Source organism: Cydia splendana, chromosome 1 (assembly GCF_910591565.1).
Source record: "Cydia splendana chromosome 1, ilCydSple1.2, whole genome shotgun sequence".
In the NCBI taxonomy this organism is placed as follows: Eukaryota; Metazoa; Arthropoda; class Insecta; order Lepidoptera; family Tortricidae; genus Cydia; species Cydia splendana.
In genome coordinates, this window is record NC_085960.1 from 1107064 (window position 1) to 1125622 (window position 18559).

Consider the following 18559-nt stretch of genomic DNA (forward strand, 5'->3'; position numbering starts at 1 on the left):
TACCGCTTAATTTTGGTGTTGACATCTTTCATCGCCAGCAACAACCATAAATTATTTGCTTCTCGTCTTACAGGTATCTCTTCCGGCTGATAGCTGACCCATCATGCAGAGCAGACCAGAGGAAGCTTGGATTATTACTGCACGACTGCATACAGGTAAAACATTTAAATACAGTGTTTGATTTGATTTACTACAAGAACCACAGGGATTTTTTCACAAAATCTTCACCTGAATTGATCTAGTAAATCAAATATTATAGGTTCTATATTCAATGTTCATTTTACCCCTTGAAGTTGATAAATTGTTCATAAAAAGATATTGGTAGATCAATTTATAAATTCCCATTGAAATATTTGCAATATTCTTCGAGAACGATATTGTATTCATTTTTTAAGCTAAAAGGGGACGTTTTCGTACTTTTTATCCTGATTCTGACTTTCCGAACTTGGCATTACGCTCTTTGGTCGATATTTTAGAAAGTTTGAAAATGAAGTAACTACTTTAAATCAATTTATTTTCTTCAGGTACCAAGGCAACTGGGAGAAGTGGCTGCCTTCGGAGGCTCAAACATCGAGCCTTCCGTACGTAGCTGCTTCGAACAGGCCTCGGCAGCGGCTAAGGAAGGAAACAAAGGTGGCACCCTAGATAGGAAGGGAGGTAAGAACCTACCATCATTAACGAAACGATCATCTTATTTTATTGATGTTTCGGAAACCCTTGCGGGATACACTTCAACCCATCGTGATCCTTAGTGTACCCCGACCCGACCGACCCGACCCGACCGAGGCGTCCATAGGTAGATTATATTTATATTCTTGTAATTCAAATTCTTCTGGAAATATAGATAGCTTCTATATTCAGGGAATTGGATTTTTTCTGGACCTGACAATTATCCGCAGCCTATTAGTATATGTCCCTCGGATGGGCACAGCCTATCATTAATACAGGAGGGTTTGGACTCCCCATGTTGAGTCAATATTCATTGTGTATGTTGCTCAGGACATAACATTACTTTTAAGTAAGTAAGTAATTTATTACGTGTTTTATTCCAGTAACAGAAAAAGACAAAGAAAAAGAAGACGTCAAAGAAAAGACCCTAGAACGCGACGCCGACGGGCAGCTGCAGTTCATCGAGGCGTTCCACTTCCTGCAGTGGCTGCAGAAGGAACCGCAGTCCATGGTGTGGCTGCCGGTGCTGCATCGGCTGGCGGCCGCCGAGAACGCCAAGCATCAGGCCAAGTGTAACATCTGCAAGGAGTACCCGATACAAGGCTTTAGGTGAGATCTTTGGCTATTACTATTGATGTGATATTACTTACTATTGAGGTCGAGCGAAGCGACATCAAAAGTGCGCAAACTTATACGCTCAGTAATAGTGGGTACTACACCATTTGGTGGCCATTTTGTCGGGCGAATTCAAGATGCGCCGCACGACGCTCGATTTATAAGTATGAAGGGCGCCGCAGACACCCGATATGCGAGAGCACGCCGTGATTGTCGGGCTTCGCCCGGCCTTTTCGGGGGAGGTGCGCCCGAGGCGCCTTGTGTATGCAAGAGCGCGCGAAACCCGACATTCGCGCTTTTGTTCGTGGAGGGTTGGCGAGATTTGCCAAGGGAGTAATGTAAATGTAAATGTGGATTGTAAGTCAAATTGTGTGGCAACGGTAGACAATTTGTGAAATGCTATGTAGCTTATCATGGGGTAATCAATTTTCAGAATACGTACCATTATTCTAAATATAAATTTGTATCGTCCTCAGATATCGCTGCCTGAAATGCTTCAACTTCGACATGTGCCAGAAGTGCTTCTTCAGCGGGCGCAAGGCCAAGAACCACAAGCTCACGCATCCCATGCAGGAATACTGCACGGCGGTAAGTGGCGTGTTTTTTTTATTTCATGGCATTTGCTCTTGATTAAAACGTGTACAATTTCAATAAAAAAACTATAAAATTACTTGAATTTTGTGTTTACAGACGACATCAGGCGAGGACGTGCGAGATTTCACGCGCGCGCTCCGGAACAAGTTCAAGTCTGCTCGCTACTTCAAGAAGCACCCGCGGGTTGGATACTTGCCAGTCCAGACTGTGCTTGAAGGTAAGTTTATTGTCTCATCATTGAAATCTTTATAAAAATACTTTGAGTGTTTGTGGACCAGGGATCTCTATTTTTTTTTACCGAGAGCCATGACCAGGCCTTTGAAAGGCTTTTGGCTCTCGTGCAATCGCCAAGCTGGTGCAAAGTTAGCTTAGATGAACTCTAGGATAGGTCGATGTGATGGTAATTCTTACTAATCTTTTCTTATTGCAGGCGACGCGTTGGAATCCCCCGCACCGTCTCCGCAGCACGGCGCCGGAGCCAACCTCGGCGGAGACGACATGCACTCGAGACTCGAACTATACGCCACACGGCTGGCTCAGGTCGAGCTGGGCTCGAGACCTGCTGATACTCCTGACAGGTAACTATAACTATTAGAATTTACCTAGTTAACCCAAAACTTTCCCGAAATAGTTCAAGAGAAATCTGGAATCTCTACGATTCGTCCAAGGCTCGAAGGCTTTTCGGGTTATTGGATTGGACAGCTGATCTAGTCTTCTAATCATATTCTCCGACGCCGACTTATTCTTACCATTATCATCATTACTAGTCCTAGAACTTTGACTAGCAAAAACGACAGATTGACAAAATCGAGGTCTATAAACATTACGATGTAAAGTCGTTTTTTGACTGCCAAGTCAATAATGATCTCACAAAAGAGGATGCCAAAGTCCATACTAAGCGAAGGTCGGAAAGTGAATGTTGGATTTCGAAACAGCAGAGGAAACGATTAAAACACTCAAAATAGACGTTGAATTTATCGCTTACCTCAACAAGTTCTGAGTTATAACTTTATTTTATCCCCAGCGATGAAGAACACCAGCTGATCGCCCAATACTGCCACTCGCTGAATGGCGGTGGGGAGACAGAAGACGCTCCACGATCACCCGTGCAGGTCGTCTCTATCATACATCGTGAGCAGCGACATGAACTAGAGGCCATGATCAGGTAACCTTTCAAACAATGGTGTATTTGCCTCTGCCTCTTTGGGCGGGTACAGGAATGATTCCATCCTAAATGTGTCCGCCGTGGGAATTATTATTCTCATCTGTGACAGCGGGGACAATAACGTTGGCTTTCCATATCGGGTGCATGCTAACATGCTTGTGCCTAAGTATATGGAATGAATTATGTCGGGATGAAGTATATCAGTGGTTTTATCAGTGTTTTTATTACTTATAAGTTTTTCAAAGGATTACTTTGCTTTTTCCAGGGAGCTGGAAGAAGAAAACGCGAGCCTGCAGGCAGAGTACGAGCGGCTGAAGGCCAAGCAGACCCCAGGGTCTACGCCAGAAGAACAGCACGGTGTTAGCGACAACAGGAATGCTCCGGTGGATCAGGTACTAAGAAGATCAAAGACATCCAAATGTACCAAAATTTAAAAAAAATGCGTGGAGATTGTTGTACTTGGCAGCGACAAAGAATGCACTCATATTTTCAGAGGGATTTGATGTTTATGTTGAAGTTTCCATACTCTCTCTCTACGGTCTGATTTGCTGTTTCTCTCCTCAACTAGCTTAGCTTACCTATGTTTATCGTTTTCTTCCAGGATATGATGGCAGAAGCCCGCCTGCTCCGCCAACACAAGGGCCGTTTGGAAGCTCGCATGCAGATCCTCGAGGAACACAACCGGCAGCTAGAAGCGCAGTTGCAGCGCTTACGACGTCTGCTTGATGAGGTATGATATAACCTCAAACATTAATGGTCTACTGTCAACGTAACCGGAGGCACGCATGCAGATCCTCGGGGAACACAATTTACAGAATTTCGAAAAATTTACAGTAGTTACTTCAAGCTGTGCCAGTATAAGGAATATCATTTAGACAGTTGGTTTGTTCATTCCAGCCGTCGTCGGGGTCCCCGCCGGCGCGCACGGGCACGCTGCAGACGCGCTCGGTGACGGCCTCGCAGCTCGCCACGGACTCGCCCGCCAAGATGCACAACGGCCTCTACCACGACTCGCAGACCAGTGAGTATGCGTTTATATGTAGGTAACTTGATACACGATAAGTTAAAGTGGGGTTTAATGTGATGGTCTGTAAAATTCAGCAATTGAGTAAGTACCTTGGTATTCAACGAATTATGCAGTTGGGTCCAGATGCGACAGATTTGAAACCGGATTACAAACCGTGAGCATCTAAATACATAAACTGAAATTCTGGGGCCGATCATATAATTAGTAATTTTTGAAATCTACATTTTTTTCGGGAAATATAACAGATCGAATCACAGAGCTGCAGACACATCCAGTTAATTATAAAACAATAAGTATCCAACGAATCTGAAGCACTTCTAAGAGTTGTTCTAAGTACCATTTTAGTTGCGTTCCGTTGTCCGCCATTTTGACATGCCATGTTCCCCAAGATGGCCGCTGGGCGGGCGCGAGCGCGGGCGAGGGCCGCGAGGCGCTGGAGCGGCCGCCGCCGCCGCCGCACAACGTGCACTCGCTCATGCACTGCGCAGGTGACTGTTGTTGAGTGTTCACATTGGCTGTTCTTTCCGTTTTTATGTTTTTTTTTTTGCTGTCAGCCGTAGCAACTTTTAAATCAGCTGGGAATAATGCTGTCGATGGCTTTTTGATTGTTTTTTTTTTTAGTTTTCAGTTTTTTTGGAACTTTATTCGGAGTACCTGTGATGTTAACGGGTGTGGCCCATGGCCGTAACAATTTTACATCTTTTCGTTATAGATTATTAATCAGCACAGGTTTGTTTTGGTTTTTGGTGTTGTCAGTGTTGCATGGTTTTCCCACGTGTTCTTGGATTTTTTTCTGACATTTTTCTTATTTGTTCATGCGAACCATGCAGGACGCATACCGTGAGGTAAAGTAAAATTGTTGTACATATTTATTTTGATCACAGTCGGAACACAGTATAATAAAGAGTACTAACGTACATTATGGACACTCCCTGCCTCCCGTTGAAAGTGCCGCCCACCCGCTCTCGGTTACCTCACAGTTACCGGCTGGCAAGAACGCGACGACGCGGTGCGCAGAGCGGAGGCCACGTAAAATATTCAAATATTAAACAAATATTTACCAAACCTATCAGATCACACTGAAAACAACACAATATCTATATGAACAAAAAATCATGTTTTCAACTTAGGTAGGGTAGGTACGTAATATTTTGGTGGCCTGAATTTCCTTACAAAAGTTTTGTTACTTCGTTTATACTGATTCAAAATAGGAAACTGTTGTATAGACCGAGCTTAGATACCCACCTTACCCACCTTAATACTATTCTTATTTCTTCCTAATACGCGCAATGAGTTTTGAGTCATTGAGGTCATCGAACTTGACAACAAAATGGCGGGAACCCTAGCACGTCTTATCTCACACACACAAGCATGGTACGCGTTCACCTACACGAGCTTAGACTGTGTGCGTAGGAACGAGTTTGTTTCATACATTTGATCGCCAGTGTCCGAGGTGTGGTCGGGATGGAAAATGTAATGGTCTTGACAATGTAGATTTTCGCCGGCAACTTCGCTACGGTGTATTTCATACAAAATATTTTCCTGTAAACTTGTTTAATATTTTTTGTAAACATTAACTTACCTAATGTATTTTCTTACAGATGACCTTGGGCGCGCCGTCGAAGAACTAGTATCTGTCATGTCAGAGGAGCAGACAGAGAGCACTGCACCTCCCCAATACTCCAACGGCAAACCTCCCAAAGAAAAATAAGGGACACGACCCGCGCAAATAAGGGACACGGACCGCGCTCCGAGTTGCCAGCGTTAAAAAATATACTGGTGGCCAGGTTCACCGCTTTAATTCGTTCTGGTAACACTGTTGTCAAAATACTTGCTGCAATGGTAATGCTTGTAATTCTGTATGTTCACCAAATTTTTGGCATGGACGCGCGATTTATTTTGAACGTGAAATTGACGCGCTCTTGCTTGGTATGGAGAGGTGGAAGGTATTACTAATTTTCGACTCATCACTAACCTGCACATGCTGTTATAATGTACTTTATGTAAGTGTCTAACATTCCATTGTCATCTACTAATAGCGATCGAACGGGACTTCATCGAATTCTTGTACTACGGTATAAGTTAGTTCAGGTAGGTCTATGAGCTATAGAACTAATTATTATCATCAGAGGTTTGCGAGTCAGGACAATGTTATCATCCTTTTCTAATCATTAGAATTGGAGAAGGACGCATGATGTTATCGAAAAATCTTGTTAGCAATCTCAAGTTTAGTTTATAGCAGCTCAGAGTTCGATTGAGACGATTTTCGTATGCAACGCTTATTGTACAGATAAGGGCATGCCATTGTTGCAGTACAAATCGTGTTGAGTCATTCTATTCTTTATCTACTATTTTTATATAGCAACACAGTTTTTCTACTTTTTTTCATTCTCATGCGGCAATACCAACAGTGTTGCCAGAGCGAAGCGCAACGAAAAAGACAAGTAACGAGCATTTATACTGTAATGTTGTACCAAATTTGTGGATACTTGATAAACTTATCTATACATTTATTAATTGTTTAAGTACATATCTTGTTAGTACAATCTCCATTATCATATCACTTCTTGTAAATTTCCATATCATTTGCTGTGTATAAAAAAACTGGCACGTATCACGAAAACTTAAAGTCCATCGTTTCGTTGTGACGTCACGATGAACAGCTTGGAAGGGGCTGAAAGCTTTAATAGAATCACAATTTAGCTTTAAACTACCCTGTTTTGAGACGATTTATATCAGAAACCTGGCCGAAAACGAGCCCATTGGAGCCGATTAGTGGAAAATGTATTGTTATATTAGATAGAAATCTCTGTTCTTGAGCGTACAATATATGCCAAGTGGCCGTAGTTATATGGATTCGTTACAGTTCGCTAGTAGGTGTAGTTGTAGCCAAACAATATCAGCATTATTATGGTCTCTGTACGATAGGCCATGGTGGTGTAGTGCCTCCTAAAATAACTTAAATATCACTGGCAAGTTATGTAAAATCGCCATGGCCTCTAGTGCACGCCACTATATATGCATGTATGTTATATAAACGCGTTAACGAATGAATATAATATTATTAGATGAAAACTAATTGCGCAGCTTCACGCAATTTAATCGTACGACGGTTCACTTCTCTACATAACTGTACCTCGGACTGTCTAACTCTTCTTAGCGACTATAACTACTAAAATATGTATCCAACTTTTTCACTATACCTAACCTCGACGGTAGGCCACATTTTTACCTATTGTATGAGACCGTTTTTTATGTCCCATTCCGATATTCGGATTTGTAACGTGTCTAGTAAGATGCCTACCTTTTAGATAAGAATATATTGGAGAGATGACTTTTATACGAATGTTAAGTATATCTGTTGACGCTAATTTTTACAATAAGGACTTCCGATTTAACCATATCACGGTTTATTCATTTTTTAGCGTGAATTGGAATTCTGAATGTCAGTTTTGCGTTCCAGCGTTTTTGCCGCTGGCAACATTGCGGGATTCCACTTCGCGCGAACGTTACGTTTAAATTTATTAAAAATAATTTGGCTAATATAGTATCTAAGGAAAAGCACAATTAAATATTATTTTAACGAAATGAAAGTAAATTTACACTAATATATTGTTAATAATTTTATTATATTTGTATTGATTTATGTAGAATGGAGGTTTTGTTTCGAAACTAATTATATTTTAACTTTTGGCAATTATATAAAATATTCTTCTTCCGCATTTATTTGTGTTTATAATGTTTTAGGAGTTAAATAAATCCAAATAAACATTCGGCATAGTATAAATGTGTTGTTTCTTTTATTATATTTCGGAACCTACGTAATCCCCTTAAAAGGAACCTAGATGAATCGTTATAACTGTTCGAGGATAATCTTATCACCACATCAGCTCGTAATAAAGCGTCAGCTTTATTTTTCAAAAACTGATAAGAAAGTTCCATTTTATCCACTATAATAGTGGCAAAGTATAATTTGATGTTCATTTTGAGTTGTTTTCTCATGTTAGCTGGTTGAATAAACTTTTATGAGTTAGAATGAAAATTAGAAAGATTCCTACAACACATCAGTAGCTACGACAGCGCATACGATGGCAAACTAGAACTTTTCATAACATTTGACATATTAGACTACTTCACTACCCTTATAAAACAATGTTCCCCGCGGCGTCTGTCTGTTTGTATGTATGTATCTTCGCCATAGACTCAGAAACTACTGAACGGATTCTCATGCATTTTTCACCTATCAATAGAGTGGTTCTTGAGTAAGGTAAGGTGTATTATTTGTTAAGGTTGTGTGTAACTCGTGCGAAGCCGGGGCGGGTCGCTAGTAGAGAATATAAAGAAGAAATATAAGATTTAAAGTAATTTAATCGTATTTATTAACAATAAAATAGGTACATAGTACATCTATTAAGGCATTAAGGAACAACATGGATAACCTAAATTAGTTATTTCTGTCACATCACAAGAATCAAAAACAATTCATAAGGCACGCATTCCACAAATATTACAATAAAAAAAATGGAAGAAAGTTTGCTATACTTAAACTTGCATTTAAATGCAAGTTTTCTATGTAAACTAAAACGTAAACACAGTTATGCTAAAACAAACCTTATGTAGATGCAATTAGGTTGCTATTTTAGCGTTCACGTTGGATGTAAGACGAATTAAGTTTATTGTGCAATTGGGGAAGTAAAAGCTACAACAGCGCACTTAGTGGCAAAATAGGGAACTTTCTATACTATTTGAAGTAAGGTGTATTCGGCTAATTCCGAAAATCACCCATAATTCTATCGCATAGAGTCCATTTTTGTAATTACCCGACATTCTGAACTTTTCAGAATATACTCATACGTCCACTGTAAAATTAGGTACTAATGTGGTCCGTAGGCGTCACGCGGGCGCACAATCACGCACATAGCCAACCATGCATTGATGCATAATATATAGAAAGCCTATAATCCAAACTATTAGTAATAAATACATATATTTTAGAATATCAATATTATCAATAGAATTCAATGTTATAAATGCTACATAAATAAAACATATTAAGATATTTAAAGTATAATACCAGTTTCATTTAAATTCCAATGGCTATACAAGTCCCTCATATACAAGTCGGGGACATTAAAAATCAAATTAGTATTATATTTTTAAAATCTTAATATACAACCATCCATAAGACTGAATCAATAATATTTTAGATAAAAACACGAATTATCTATCAACTATTACATAAACTCCACGTAGCTACAATATTCAGTCGTTTAACATGTTTAAATATTTCATACAATAAGTATTAGGAAATGAATCATAACAAATAATCCTTGGAATTAGAATATTATTTATAAATCAATAAGAAATTCTCAAGTTCTAACTGTATATCCAATTAAAATATAAAAATTGAAATATGTACAATATTTTGTACACAAGGAAGGAAGGCCTAGGTTTCCAAATTTTCTGACAAGGGACCACTTTCCAGCCACCACCACTTTCACCAGCCTCCACTCCACTTTCTTTAAGATGGCCTTGGGATAAACCAAGCCAATCTGACGACCGACTGCCAAAGACGTCAACTGACACGCATGGCTACAGCCCCAATATCAACCTTCATGCATTCCGGCGAGGTTTACGATGACGCACGCTAGGCACACAATACCGCGAACAATAGGCGTGGCGTTCAAAGGGTTAAGTGCAGACTTGCATGCACGTTTCCGCCTGCGGGCCGTAATTTGGAGAACCGTGGCTTAGATTATACATATTCTCAGTATTTTTGCACATAGCCAAAGTTATTATCAATTGATAAAACTCTAAATACATTCGACCTCAATGATTACCTAGTTGATTTAAAATGTTTGCTATACTAATGATATTACTAATTCCAAGGATGATAAAATTAATTGGTGTAATGCTTTGTTTAGACTTTCAAATAATAAGTTTAACATAAAATTGACCATGTACAGGCAGTATCAAATAAATTGTGGTTGCCAAAGTGGTCAAATATGTGGGTCATTCCTTCCATCATTCCATCATTCCTATGGTAACAAAGGTAACAATATCTTTGCCCACTTTGGCTGCCACAATCTATTTGATGCGGACTGCCTGCCTTTCCTCTGGGGGGTAGATGAGAGGAGACATGCAGGAATTAACCAACAACATTCCCTCATGTCTCCTCTCTTCTCATCTATATTAATATCTCAAACCAATTTCAAAGTCTAAACAAAATACCCACCTTCTACATCTATACTTTGACAGTCGAGCTTGTATTACTATCTAACCCGTTGACCGGCGGCTGAATGTCCATCCGTGGTCTCCGGAACAGCAGGACATGGGGCTCCGGGTTGTGGACCATGAAATGGAGCCAGCCAGGGGACTGCTGCACTCCAAGGTTCCGCCATTCTGTCTCCGTCATTAGATGGGACTTGGGCACTAGCCGAGCGATGTCCGGTGGTAAGATGACATGTCTGTAATGGAGAATTATTGCATTGTGTACATTTGCACCGATTTTTATATTTTGTTGATAATTTTTTTTCAGCAGATTCCCAAAAAACTTCGGTGGAAAAGGCAGGCAGAATTCAGTGTTCAGTACAACACAATAACAATACAATTCTGGTACAATAAAAGCGCAAATTCACCATGTGGCATTCAGTATACGTTAGAATAGACAGACTAGGCTACCGATGCATCTAAAATCGTCCTCTACTGGACACCTACGTAAAGTAAAAGTGATGGTTTCACTCAGATTACGTGGACAATATGTCTGCACGGAACTATCGTTATTCATACAATTACGACATTTTATAATGCAAATTTCATAGGCAGACATGGCGCAATAGCTAAGATTGGATATCAGAAAAAAATCACGACTAAATATAATCAGATAGGTATTAACTAAAACATTGAAAATATTGCTCACCTATATTCATATACGTCATCATTATATCTTTCGGAGTATTGAATCTGGTCCACGGGCATTTTGGTCACAACTTCAAGAAAGTAATTATCTTTTCAGGATTAAAATGTTTCGATGTATTAAATGCAAGCTTTTTTTCAGCTGACTCGCTTAGAAGCGTTCGTTTATCACATTCAACTTTTTTAGTGCGACCACTGCGACCGGCAACTGTCACTAATGTCAATGAGAAACGTTCAGAACACACAGTCATTGTAGTCATTGTAGTAAGTCATCAATCATTACAACTAGCGTATTTTTGGTAATCTAATAGTAAGTATCAACATTGTAAGTTTTATTAGGAAAGGTATAGTAAAATTATTATTTGTTTTAAAAAAACTTCCAATGTTAAGATTTTTGGAATTAAAAATAGTGTTCTTGTAGTAAACAGTTTCAGAGCGACCTACTATTATGGAGGGATGGAATGTCAAAGTGACTTTGACATACATTTTGTGCTCCATTTCACGAAATTTAAAGACGTGTGAATTTTAAAAGGTTAGAATATCTGAGTATCATTAAATTTGGGAACAGCTGACAGCTAATTAAATGCTTGAAGGGGAAAGGCTGGTGAAAGTCAATCGTAGATCATGATTGAATCTTCGCAAAGAGATGGATGGTTCCTATTCCTAACTGAAGGAAGGAACTATGCAAAGAAACCGTATGACAAAGAATCCTGAAGGCGCGCAAATACTCTGAATTTCGCGTCCCAAGAAGGCGCGAAATTCAATGTATCATAATTTTTCCCTTTATGCCTACATTCTTCTTACGCACGAGCGATAGTATGGAACATCATTTTCGGAAAAATAATAATTAATGGCTACAATGCGCCAGCGAAAAGCGCTACACTGAGAAGAAAAATCGTTTAAAACCATTGAAATTGCGTTAACGTTTTAATGCTTTAAACAGTTTCATATGAGCCTATCGAACCAAGCAGTAAAGTTTACTGTTTGTACGTTACGTACGAACGAACGTAAGTAAGTGATACTGATACTGTAATAGCAGTTTTAATCTAATGAAATCATTTTCATGTGTGCTCGATAGATCATATTTTTTTAGTGTAGGTAGGTATAATTTAAAATGAGAACGTAATCGTGAGTGACATGAAATTGTTGATCTGCCCATGTTACATTTTTGAATGGGACACAGGGGTAGGGTTGCCATAATTAGTCGGAACTGATAAGGGACGTGATACTTAAATACGGTGACAGTCCCGTATATACGGGACGTATGGCAACCCTACACAGGGGTAGAGTTAGTTAAACCAAGAAAAGTCTGCAACGATTATGATAGCACACGCAGTGTAAGTGTTATTTTAAACGTCAAACTTCTAGAGTCAGACCAAGACAAGTCTGCAACGATTCTGATAGCACACGCAGTGCAAGTGTTATTTATACGTCATAATTTCACAACACTTACACTGCGTGTGCTATCAAAATCGTTGCAGACTCGTCTTGCAAAAATAATAGTTATTTGTACAACAAGAGATCAAAGTTTGATATTTCTTCGAGTGCTTATTTTGAGTCTCGTGCAAGCGAAAGATTCAATAATAGATTCACGAGCGTAGCGAGCGAGTCTTATCTCTGGGAAAACGCGCATTTTTGAGTTTTTATATGTTTTCCGAGCAAAGCTCGGTCTCCCAGATATTAAAGTATATAAAAGCGCCCAATGACGCAACATGGATATATCAGAACAATGTTCTCATAGTCGATTTGGGCCGGGACCTCTGTGTGCGGAAACGTGGTGCATATACCTACGTAATAAATGGAGATTGGGACATTATTCAATTTGGACCCCAGGCAGCACAGATTTACATAACCCTCCTGTAGGGGGCGTATGATAACGGTACTAGACAGGACAATAGTTAATATAAAAACGATTGGACCGTAAAAGTTATCTCACCACTTAATATGTGGGCACAAGGTTGTTTTCGATAAGCTGAGATGGCAAATGACCCGTATCTGCACAACATCCTGTATACGGCTATGCAAATATGAATAAGGTATAAATCTTAAAGAAAATGCGTCAGTTTCCAGTCTCTTAGAAAAAAAAAGAAACTACCTACTCTAAGAAAGTACTTTCCATTGTCCCCAAATCTATCTATCTACCTACAGACAATATTTTTGGGTAGGTATTATTAGTAAAGATTGGAATAAAGCCATTTATCGTCAGCAAAACGAGGTGATTGGAAAATGAAAATCCTGAAACTATCCCAAACCATGGTCACCACACGACGGCTGCAGGCGCAACCTTCAATCCGTGTTCAGTAAACCAGCGTAGCCGATATGAGTGACATTACATTGGAATTCCTTCAGAACCTACTTAAGGACGACTATCCTGATGTCACTATACAGGATTTTGAGGTATTTTGACCTAATTAGTATTTGTTTTATAGTGTGCATGGTTACGAAACTATAATAGTCGTGTTAGAATTGATTCTGGACAGTTATAAATTGACCCTTATTTATCAATCAATCAAATTATTATTATATCTATTTAAGTAAGACCCACCGGATAGCCTTAACTACATGCTGCATATATGTAAGTAAGTATAAGGGTCAATTTATACTTCAAGGAAAATAATCTTCAGACATATATCTTGAAATTTAATTTTAATGTCTATTGTCCCCAGATAATTTCTAGATTAACAAACTCTTTCTATATAGGTACCCAGGATAATAGTTATTTCTAAACACTGTTTTTCTTTTGGTTTAGGGCGCCCCAGGCACCAAACGAGGTGACAATTACACCTCCATGGTTTTCCGCATCCAATTGAAAGGCATCCAGACGCGAGACCCAGAGGCCTCCGGCGAGACCACCAAGCCTTGGACTGGCTCCATCATCTACAAATGCCTTCCAGACAGCATAGAGCGAAGGAAAACCTTCAAGAGTGAAGAGTTATTCTGCAATGAAGTGGCGTTTTACAACAAGATCTGGCCCGCTTTGAATGATTTCCAGCAACAGCGGGAGGTCAAGAGCTCGTTCAAGGCGATACCGAAGTGTTATCTGGCGCAGGATGATCTAGTTATCTTGAAGGACTTGAAGCAGCAGGGGTTTGTGATGCCGGACAGAAGACAAGGTAAGTACGTTAATGCAAATTACATCAATATCGTATTGTTCAACTTTAGCAGCAGGCTATGTCAGTTGTGCTCGCCATCCTTATAATTAACTACCCTCTGATTATGCCATTAGGGTTGATAAAAATGGAATATCCTGATAAAAGACTGGACTTCATTCTAAAAACTTCTCCCTAAAAACATGACATTAGGGCTCTGTTTCTTGAAGTACTTTATTAATTGTACCAAGAAAACTCCTATGTATATTTTCAAAGCTAATAAAATTGAGTCCGACTAGTAGTTGTCACAAGTCACTAGCCCCTTACGGTATGCTATAGCTACAGCATAACCCTTCCTTTTTCTCTGCTTAACTCCAAACTTTTGGTTAGCTTCTAGCGGTCGCCAAGTCCCCCCCCCCCCCCCGCAATCCTGACAGAGGACCAAAAATCCTGACATGTTAGGGGAAATTCTGATGTATGGCAATCCTATGCGTCATGAACTTTGTATTGTTTCTAGGGCTAACTATCGAGCAATGCTACTTTGTTCTCAAGAACTTGTCTCAGTTCCACGCTCTATCGCTGGCTATGAAGCACTATAACCCAGAAGAGTTTTACGAACTTCTGAACGTGCAGGATGGCATCTCAGAAGGTAAGACAAAGTGAAATTTCCGTGTTTTCTTGCAAGTGATGGGGGTGATATTGTTATGGGACAGGCTGACATGGTATGGAACTTAATACTATTTAAAGTTTCACGATTTTCACACATTATTGTTAAATTAAAGGGAAGTTAACCCCTTGGAACCTCGGTTCTTACTTAACTAAAGATTGAGGTTAAAGAAATTTTTATTTGTGCTCTCTGTACTCGTATCTTTTTTGTGCCATAAGCTTATTTTTTTACTTATCTTTAAAACTGTTTTTTTCTGAATATTTGTTTCACATTAAACTTCCTATTTCAGGAAAGAATATTAGGGATAAGTATCTCTACTTATCCCTAATATTGTGTTGTGTTCAGTGTTGTTTACAGGTGATAATGAAGACTATTACAAGTCCTACTACCGAGAAGCGACACGTAACGCTGTGGACATGGTTGAGGAAGAGCTGGCAGACTGTGAAGATAAGGTACCACACATTTTAGTGCAAAAAAATATAATAAAGGAAAAATTTAAATATTCTCCGCTTCGCACAAGACTGGAACTCTGTTCCGTAAGGTCGGAAGCTCGATCTTGCCCGAGGTAGTGAATTTTTCAATTTTTCATTTAATATACAAATGTAGTATCCCTCGCAGACGTATCTGCTTGGTAAAAAAAAGACATTCCAGTGTACAATGTCTAAATAGTTTCATATATAATTGCCTTGCCGCTACATGAAGGTTGCCTGGAAGAGATCGTTTTTTAGCGAGAAGACTACCTGTTGTTTATCTCTACTTGAGTTACTGTATTTCATAGAGATGATCAACAAAGAGTATTTTTGTTCAAAAGTATTCAAACTTATTTGTTTTGTTATGAATGTTCTATGATTTACTTTAAATGTTTCATACTGTGATTACTTTATGTATTTAATTTTACTTTAATTGTTCTATCTGTTCCCAGGAAAAATATCTGTCAAAATTCCGTGAATTCTGCAGCGAAGAAACCTTCTTTCAAATGATGGTCTCTCTGGTGACCCCGCGGGAACCTTTGGCCGTCATTAACCATGGGGATTGTTGGACCAACAACTTTTTATTCCGATATGTGGATGGGGACATCGCTGAGGTACGTGTTAGCTGTGTACATTTAGTAATCGTAGATCGACATTTTATTGAGTTGTTTTGTCTTTTTTTGTGTCATTGTCCAAGTGACAATATTGGGATAGGCACATACAGATGTAGGTACACACATGTAAAATTTGATGTGATCTGCTTCTAGATGGTCAGTAGACTTCCAACTAGTCAGTTACGCCTCTCCGGCCGTGGACTTAGCCTATCTTCTATACCTGACACAAGAACAGAGGACAGAGCATCTGATCTCTTCTAGAGTATTATTATGATGTGATCTATTTCTAGATGGTCATAGTAGACTTCCAACTAGTCCGTTACGCGTCTCCGGCCTTGGACCTGGCGTACCTTCTATACCTATGCCTGACTAGAGAGCAAAGGACAGAGAATCTACCGTCTCTTCTAGAATATTATTCCGACGAGCTGTATAAGAGATTGGTGGAATTAAGCGACGATGGCTCGGTGTTTAGTGGGATGAATAAAGATACGCTTAATGAAATGTAAGTATCACAGGAAACAAAACTAATTATTTGTGTTATATCAAGTAGAAATACTACTATTTAAATTATAAATCAAAAATAGATCTCATATATATATGAAAGAAAAAATTACCAAGACCCCCAATTCCCAATGCTGGGTACGCACAAGCGTCTTCTGCATATTCGGCTAGCCGGGCTACGACGACATGCGTCGAATTTTCTCAAGCATGTCACTTTTTCTTTCATATAAGACATCAACAACCACAGTTCTAGAATGTACAAGATTGCCTGTCATAAATCAAAAGCACGAAAATCGGAGTGAACCAAGTGTTATTGGAAGTATTATTTTTATTTATTTATTAAATGATTGTTTCCTTTTCTCAAAGGTTCCAAGACGAGTTCCACCGTAGCGGGAAATTTGGCCTCGGAGTAGCACTAGACATGTACCCGATTATGACCTGTGACAGCAACGAGGCGCCAAATCTATACCAGGCTAAGGTGAATTAATATAAAATGTGCTCTTATTATATGACTCATCATAGGCTAGTAACACAATGATTTGACACGAGTAAATTTCGTGTTGTCTTCGACGCACGTAGCGAGCAAACCTAATTTTGGTACGCCCAGATCTGGAGAACGCGTTGACAATATGATAAGCCTTCTAACTACTCGCTATGATTAGTTTAGTTTATTAATCTCTGCAATATGTACAATTTTCATACACTATGTAAAGTAATACATGGAATTACTTATATGACTAGTATTACATTGTATAGATGTATGGGAAACGCGCGTGCAGTGCGTGAACGATTTGCGAAAGGCGAGCAACATGCGAAATGTCAAAGTAATATCACTTCTGCATGTCTTTACCAATAAATTATTCACGTTTAACATTTGTGTCACATAGAAGCAAAGCTTGCAACATCTATAGGTAAAAATAGATGCTGTAGAATTTGCTCCTATATCACTCATTTGCTACAACATAGTGACAAGTATCCAATATAAGTTTACTTTCCAGGATAGTGAAGTAGTGCCTCCTCATGAATCGACCCCAGTATCGACATCAAATGCGGCATGCAGGAAGAAAATGACGGATTTAGTTAGAGAACTAGTAGACGGTGGAGTTCTATAAGATTTAATAAGGTGTATTGCGCTCTAGGTACAATTGGCGCCTTTGGTCTATTAGGACCATTCGGAAAATCATTGTGTTCATTGACCGCCAAAGACTTCAACTGCGCGCGGCTACAGGCCAATATCAACCTTCGTGCATTCTGACAAAGATTATTTACACCAATAAACCAGTTTTTTATTGCGTAGAATTAATCACCTTTTCTGACAAACTGTGAAGCCATTTATTATCAGAAAAATCCCACCGATTTCATCTTGTATGAATTGTACAAAAAACATCTAAGATCAAACTTGTATATAAAATAAACACATATATATATGTATATTATATGTTAATAATATTTTTAAGGTTAAGAAAATAAAGTGACCTTTTGTTCTCCTGGTGTTCCATGTTTTGTATAGGTCGTAGACGGTTGGTGGTAAACCCTGGCGAGATTGGGTTAAGTATTACATAAATGTTTTTATTTGTTCCATGTTCCAAAAAAAAAGTTTTTCAATAATTATTATTTTTTTTTATTTTTTCGGTAATAAGAAAACAAGTCATACAATGCACATTGATGATTATATTTAATTTAATGTGAGTGTAAAAAAAATATGTGTACCAACCTACATATATGTATATATTCTTAGGCAGATACCTATATTTTTATTTGGTATGCGTATTTGGTATTAAACGAAAACAAAAGTTATAATACAACAAGAGTCCTTAGCTATTGTTATGTCGATGAATAGAGATATAGGAGGAGACTAAAGATATCAAAGACTTTAAAAATGCATTCACTAGTAGGTAAGTACCTAAAGTTTTATTACTTAAAGGCAAAGAACGTATCTCCCCCTTCCCTGCATGTAGTGTACGGTTACCATCAGTTTGTCACTGACATAAACGCCGTCGAGAACGTAATTTACTTTCTATACATCTCGCTCGCACTCGCATATTAGTGCAAACGGGATGTATAGAAAGTAAATTACGTTCTCGACGGCGTTTATGTCAGTGACAAACTGATGGTAACCGTACAGCAGTCAGCATCAAATAGACAGTGACGGTAAAAGTGGCCAAATATATCGTAACACACCTTTGTTACCACAGAAATAAGGATCTGTACATACATGTGTAGGTACGTACCC

General features: G+C 38.9%; 3 protein-coding genes across 4 annotated transcripts in view; 2 read left to right on the forward strand and 1 right to left on the reverse strand.

Annotated features, from left to right (window-relative positions):
- LOC134798617 (dystrophin-like) overlaps nucleotides 1-7857 on the forward strand; it is a 734075-nt gene extending 726218 nt beyond the window's left edge. The window contains exons 22-33 of the mRNA XM_063770984.1: nucleotides 74-155; nucleotides 525-657; nucleotides 1053-1278; nucleotides 1761-1872; nucleotides 1975-2095; nucleotides 2309-2456; nucleotides 2903-3043; nucleotides 3309-3435; nucleotides 3645-3773; nucleotides 3941-4064; nucleotides 4460-4558; nucleotides 5672-7857. Of these exons, the coding sequence (XP_063627054.1) occupies nucleotides 74-155; nucleotides 525-657; nucleotides 1053-1278; nucleotides 1761-1872; nucleotides 1975-2095; nucleotides 2309-2456; nucleotides 2903-3043; nucleotides 3309-3435; nucleotides 3645-3773; nucleotides 3941-4064; nucleotides 4460-4558; nucleotides 5672-5781 (1552 nt within the window). The 3' untranslated portion in view covers nucleotides 5782-7857. The remainder of the gene's footprint in view (nucleotides 1-73; nucleotides 156-524; nucleotides 658-1052; nucleotides 1279-1760; nucleotides 1873-1974; nucleotides 2096-2308; nucleotides 2457-2902; nucleotides 3044-3308; nucleotides 3436-3644; nucleotides 3774-3940; nucleotides 4065-4459; nucleotides 4559-5671) is intronic.
- Nucleotides 7858-8420: 563 nt separating this feature from the next.
- Nucleotides 8421-11163, reverse strand: LOC134806666 (cyclin-dependent kinases regulatory subunit). The gene is made up of 2 exons (XM_063779995.1): nucleotides 10990-11163; nucleotides 8421-10537 (listed from the first exon to the last, which is right to left on the reverse strand). The coding sequence occupies exons 1-2, from the start codon at nucleotides 11046-11048 to the stop codon at nucleotides 10315-10317; spliced, it is 282 nt and encodes a 93-aa protein (XP_063636065.1). The 5' UTR covers nucleotides 11049-11163; the 3' UTR covers nucleotides 8421-10314.
- A 2071-nt stretch (nucleotides 11164-13234) lies between these two features.
- On the forward strand, nucleotides 13235-17474 carry LOC134806589 (uncharacterized). Of its 2 annotated transcripts, none has more exons than XM_063779905.1 (8): nucleotides 13235-13382; nucleotides 13735-14098; nucleotides 14592-14723; nucleotides 15087-15193; nucleotides 15664-15825; nucleotides 16116-16327; nucleotides 16693-16804; nucleotides 17325-17474. In XM_063779905.1, the coding sequence occupies exons 1-8, from the start codon at nucleotides 13305-13307 to the stop codon at nucleotides 17436-17438; spliced, it is 1281 nt and encodes a 426-aa protein (XP_063635975.1). In that variant the 5' UTR covers nucleotides 13235-13304; the 3' UTR covers nucleotides 17439-17474. The 2 variants fall into 2 exon arrangements, with proteins under 2 accessions (XP_063635975.1, XP_063635984.1); XM_063779914.1 differs by having other exon boundaries at nucleotides 15099-15193.
- The last annotated feature ends 1085 nt before the right edge of the window (nucleotides 17475-18559 follow it).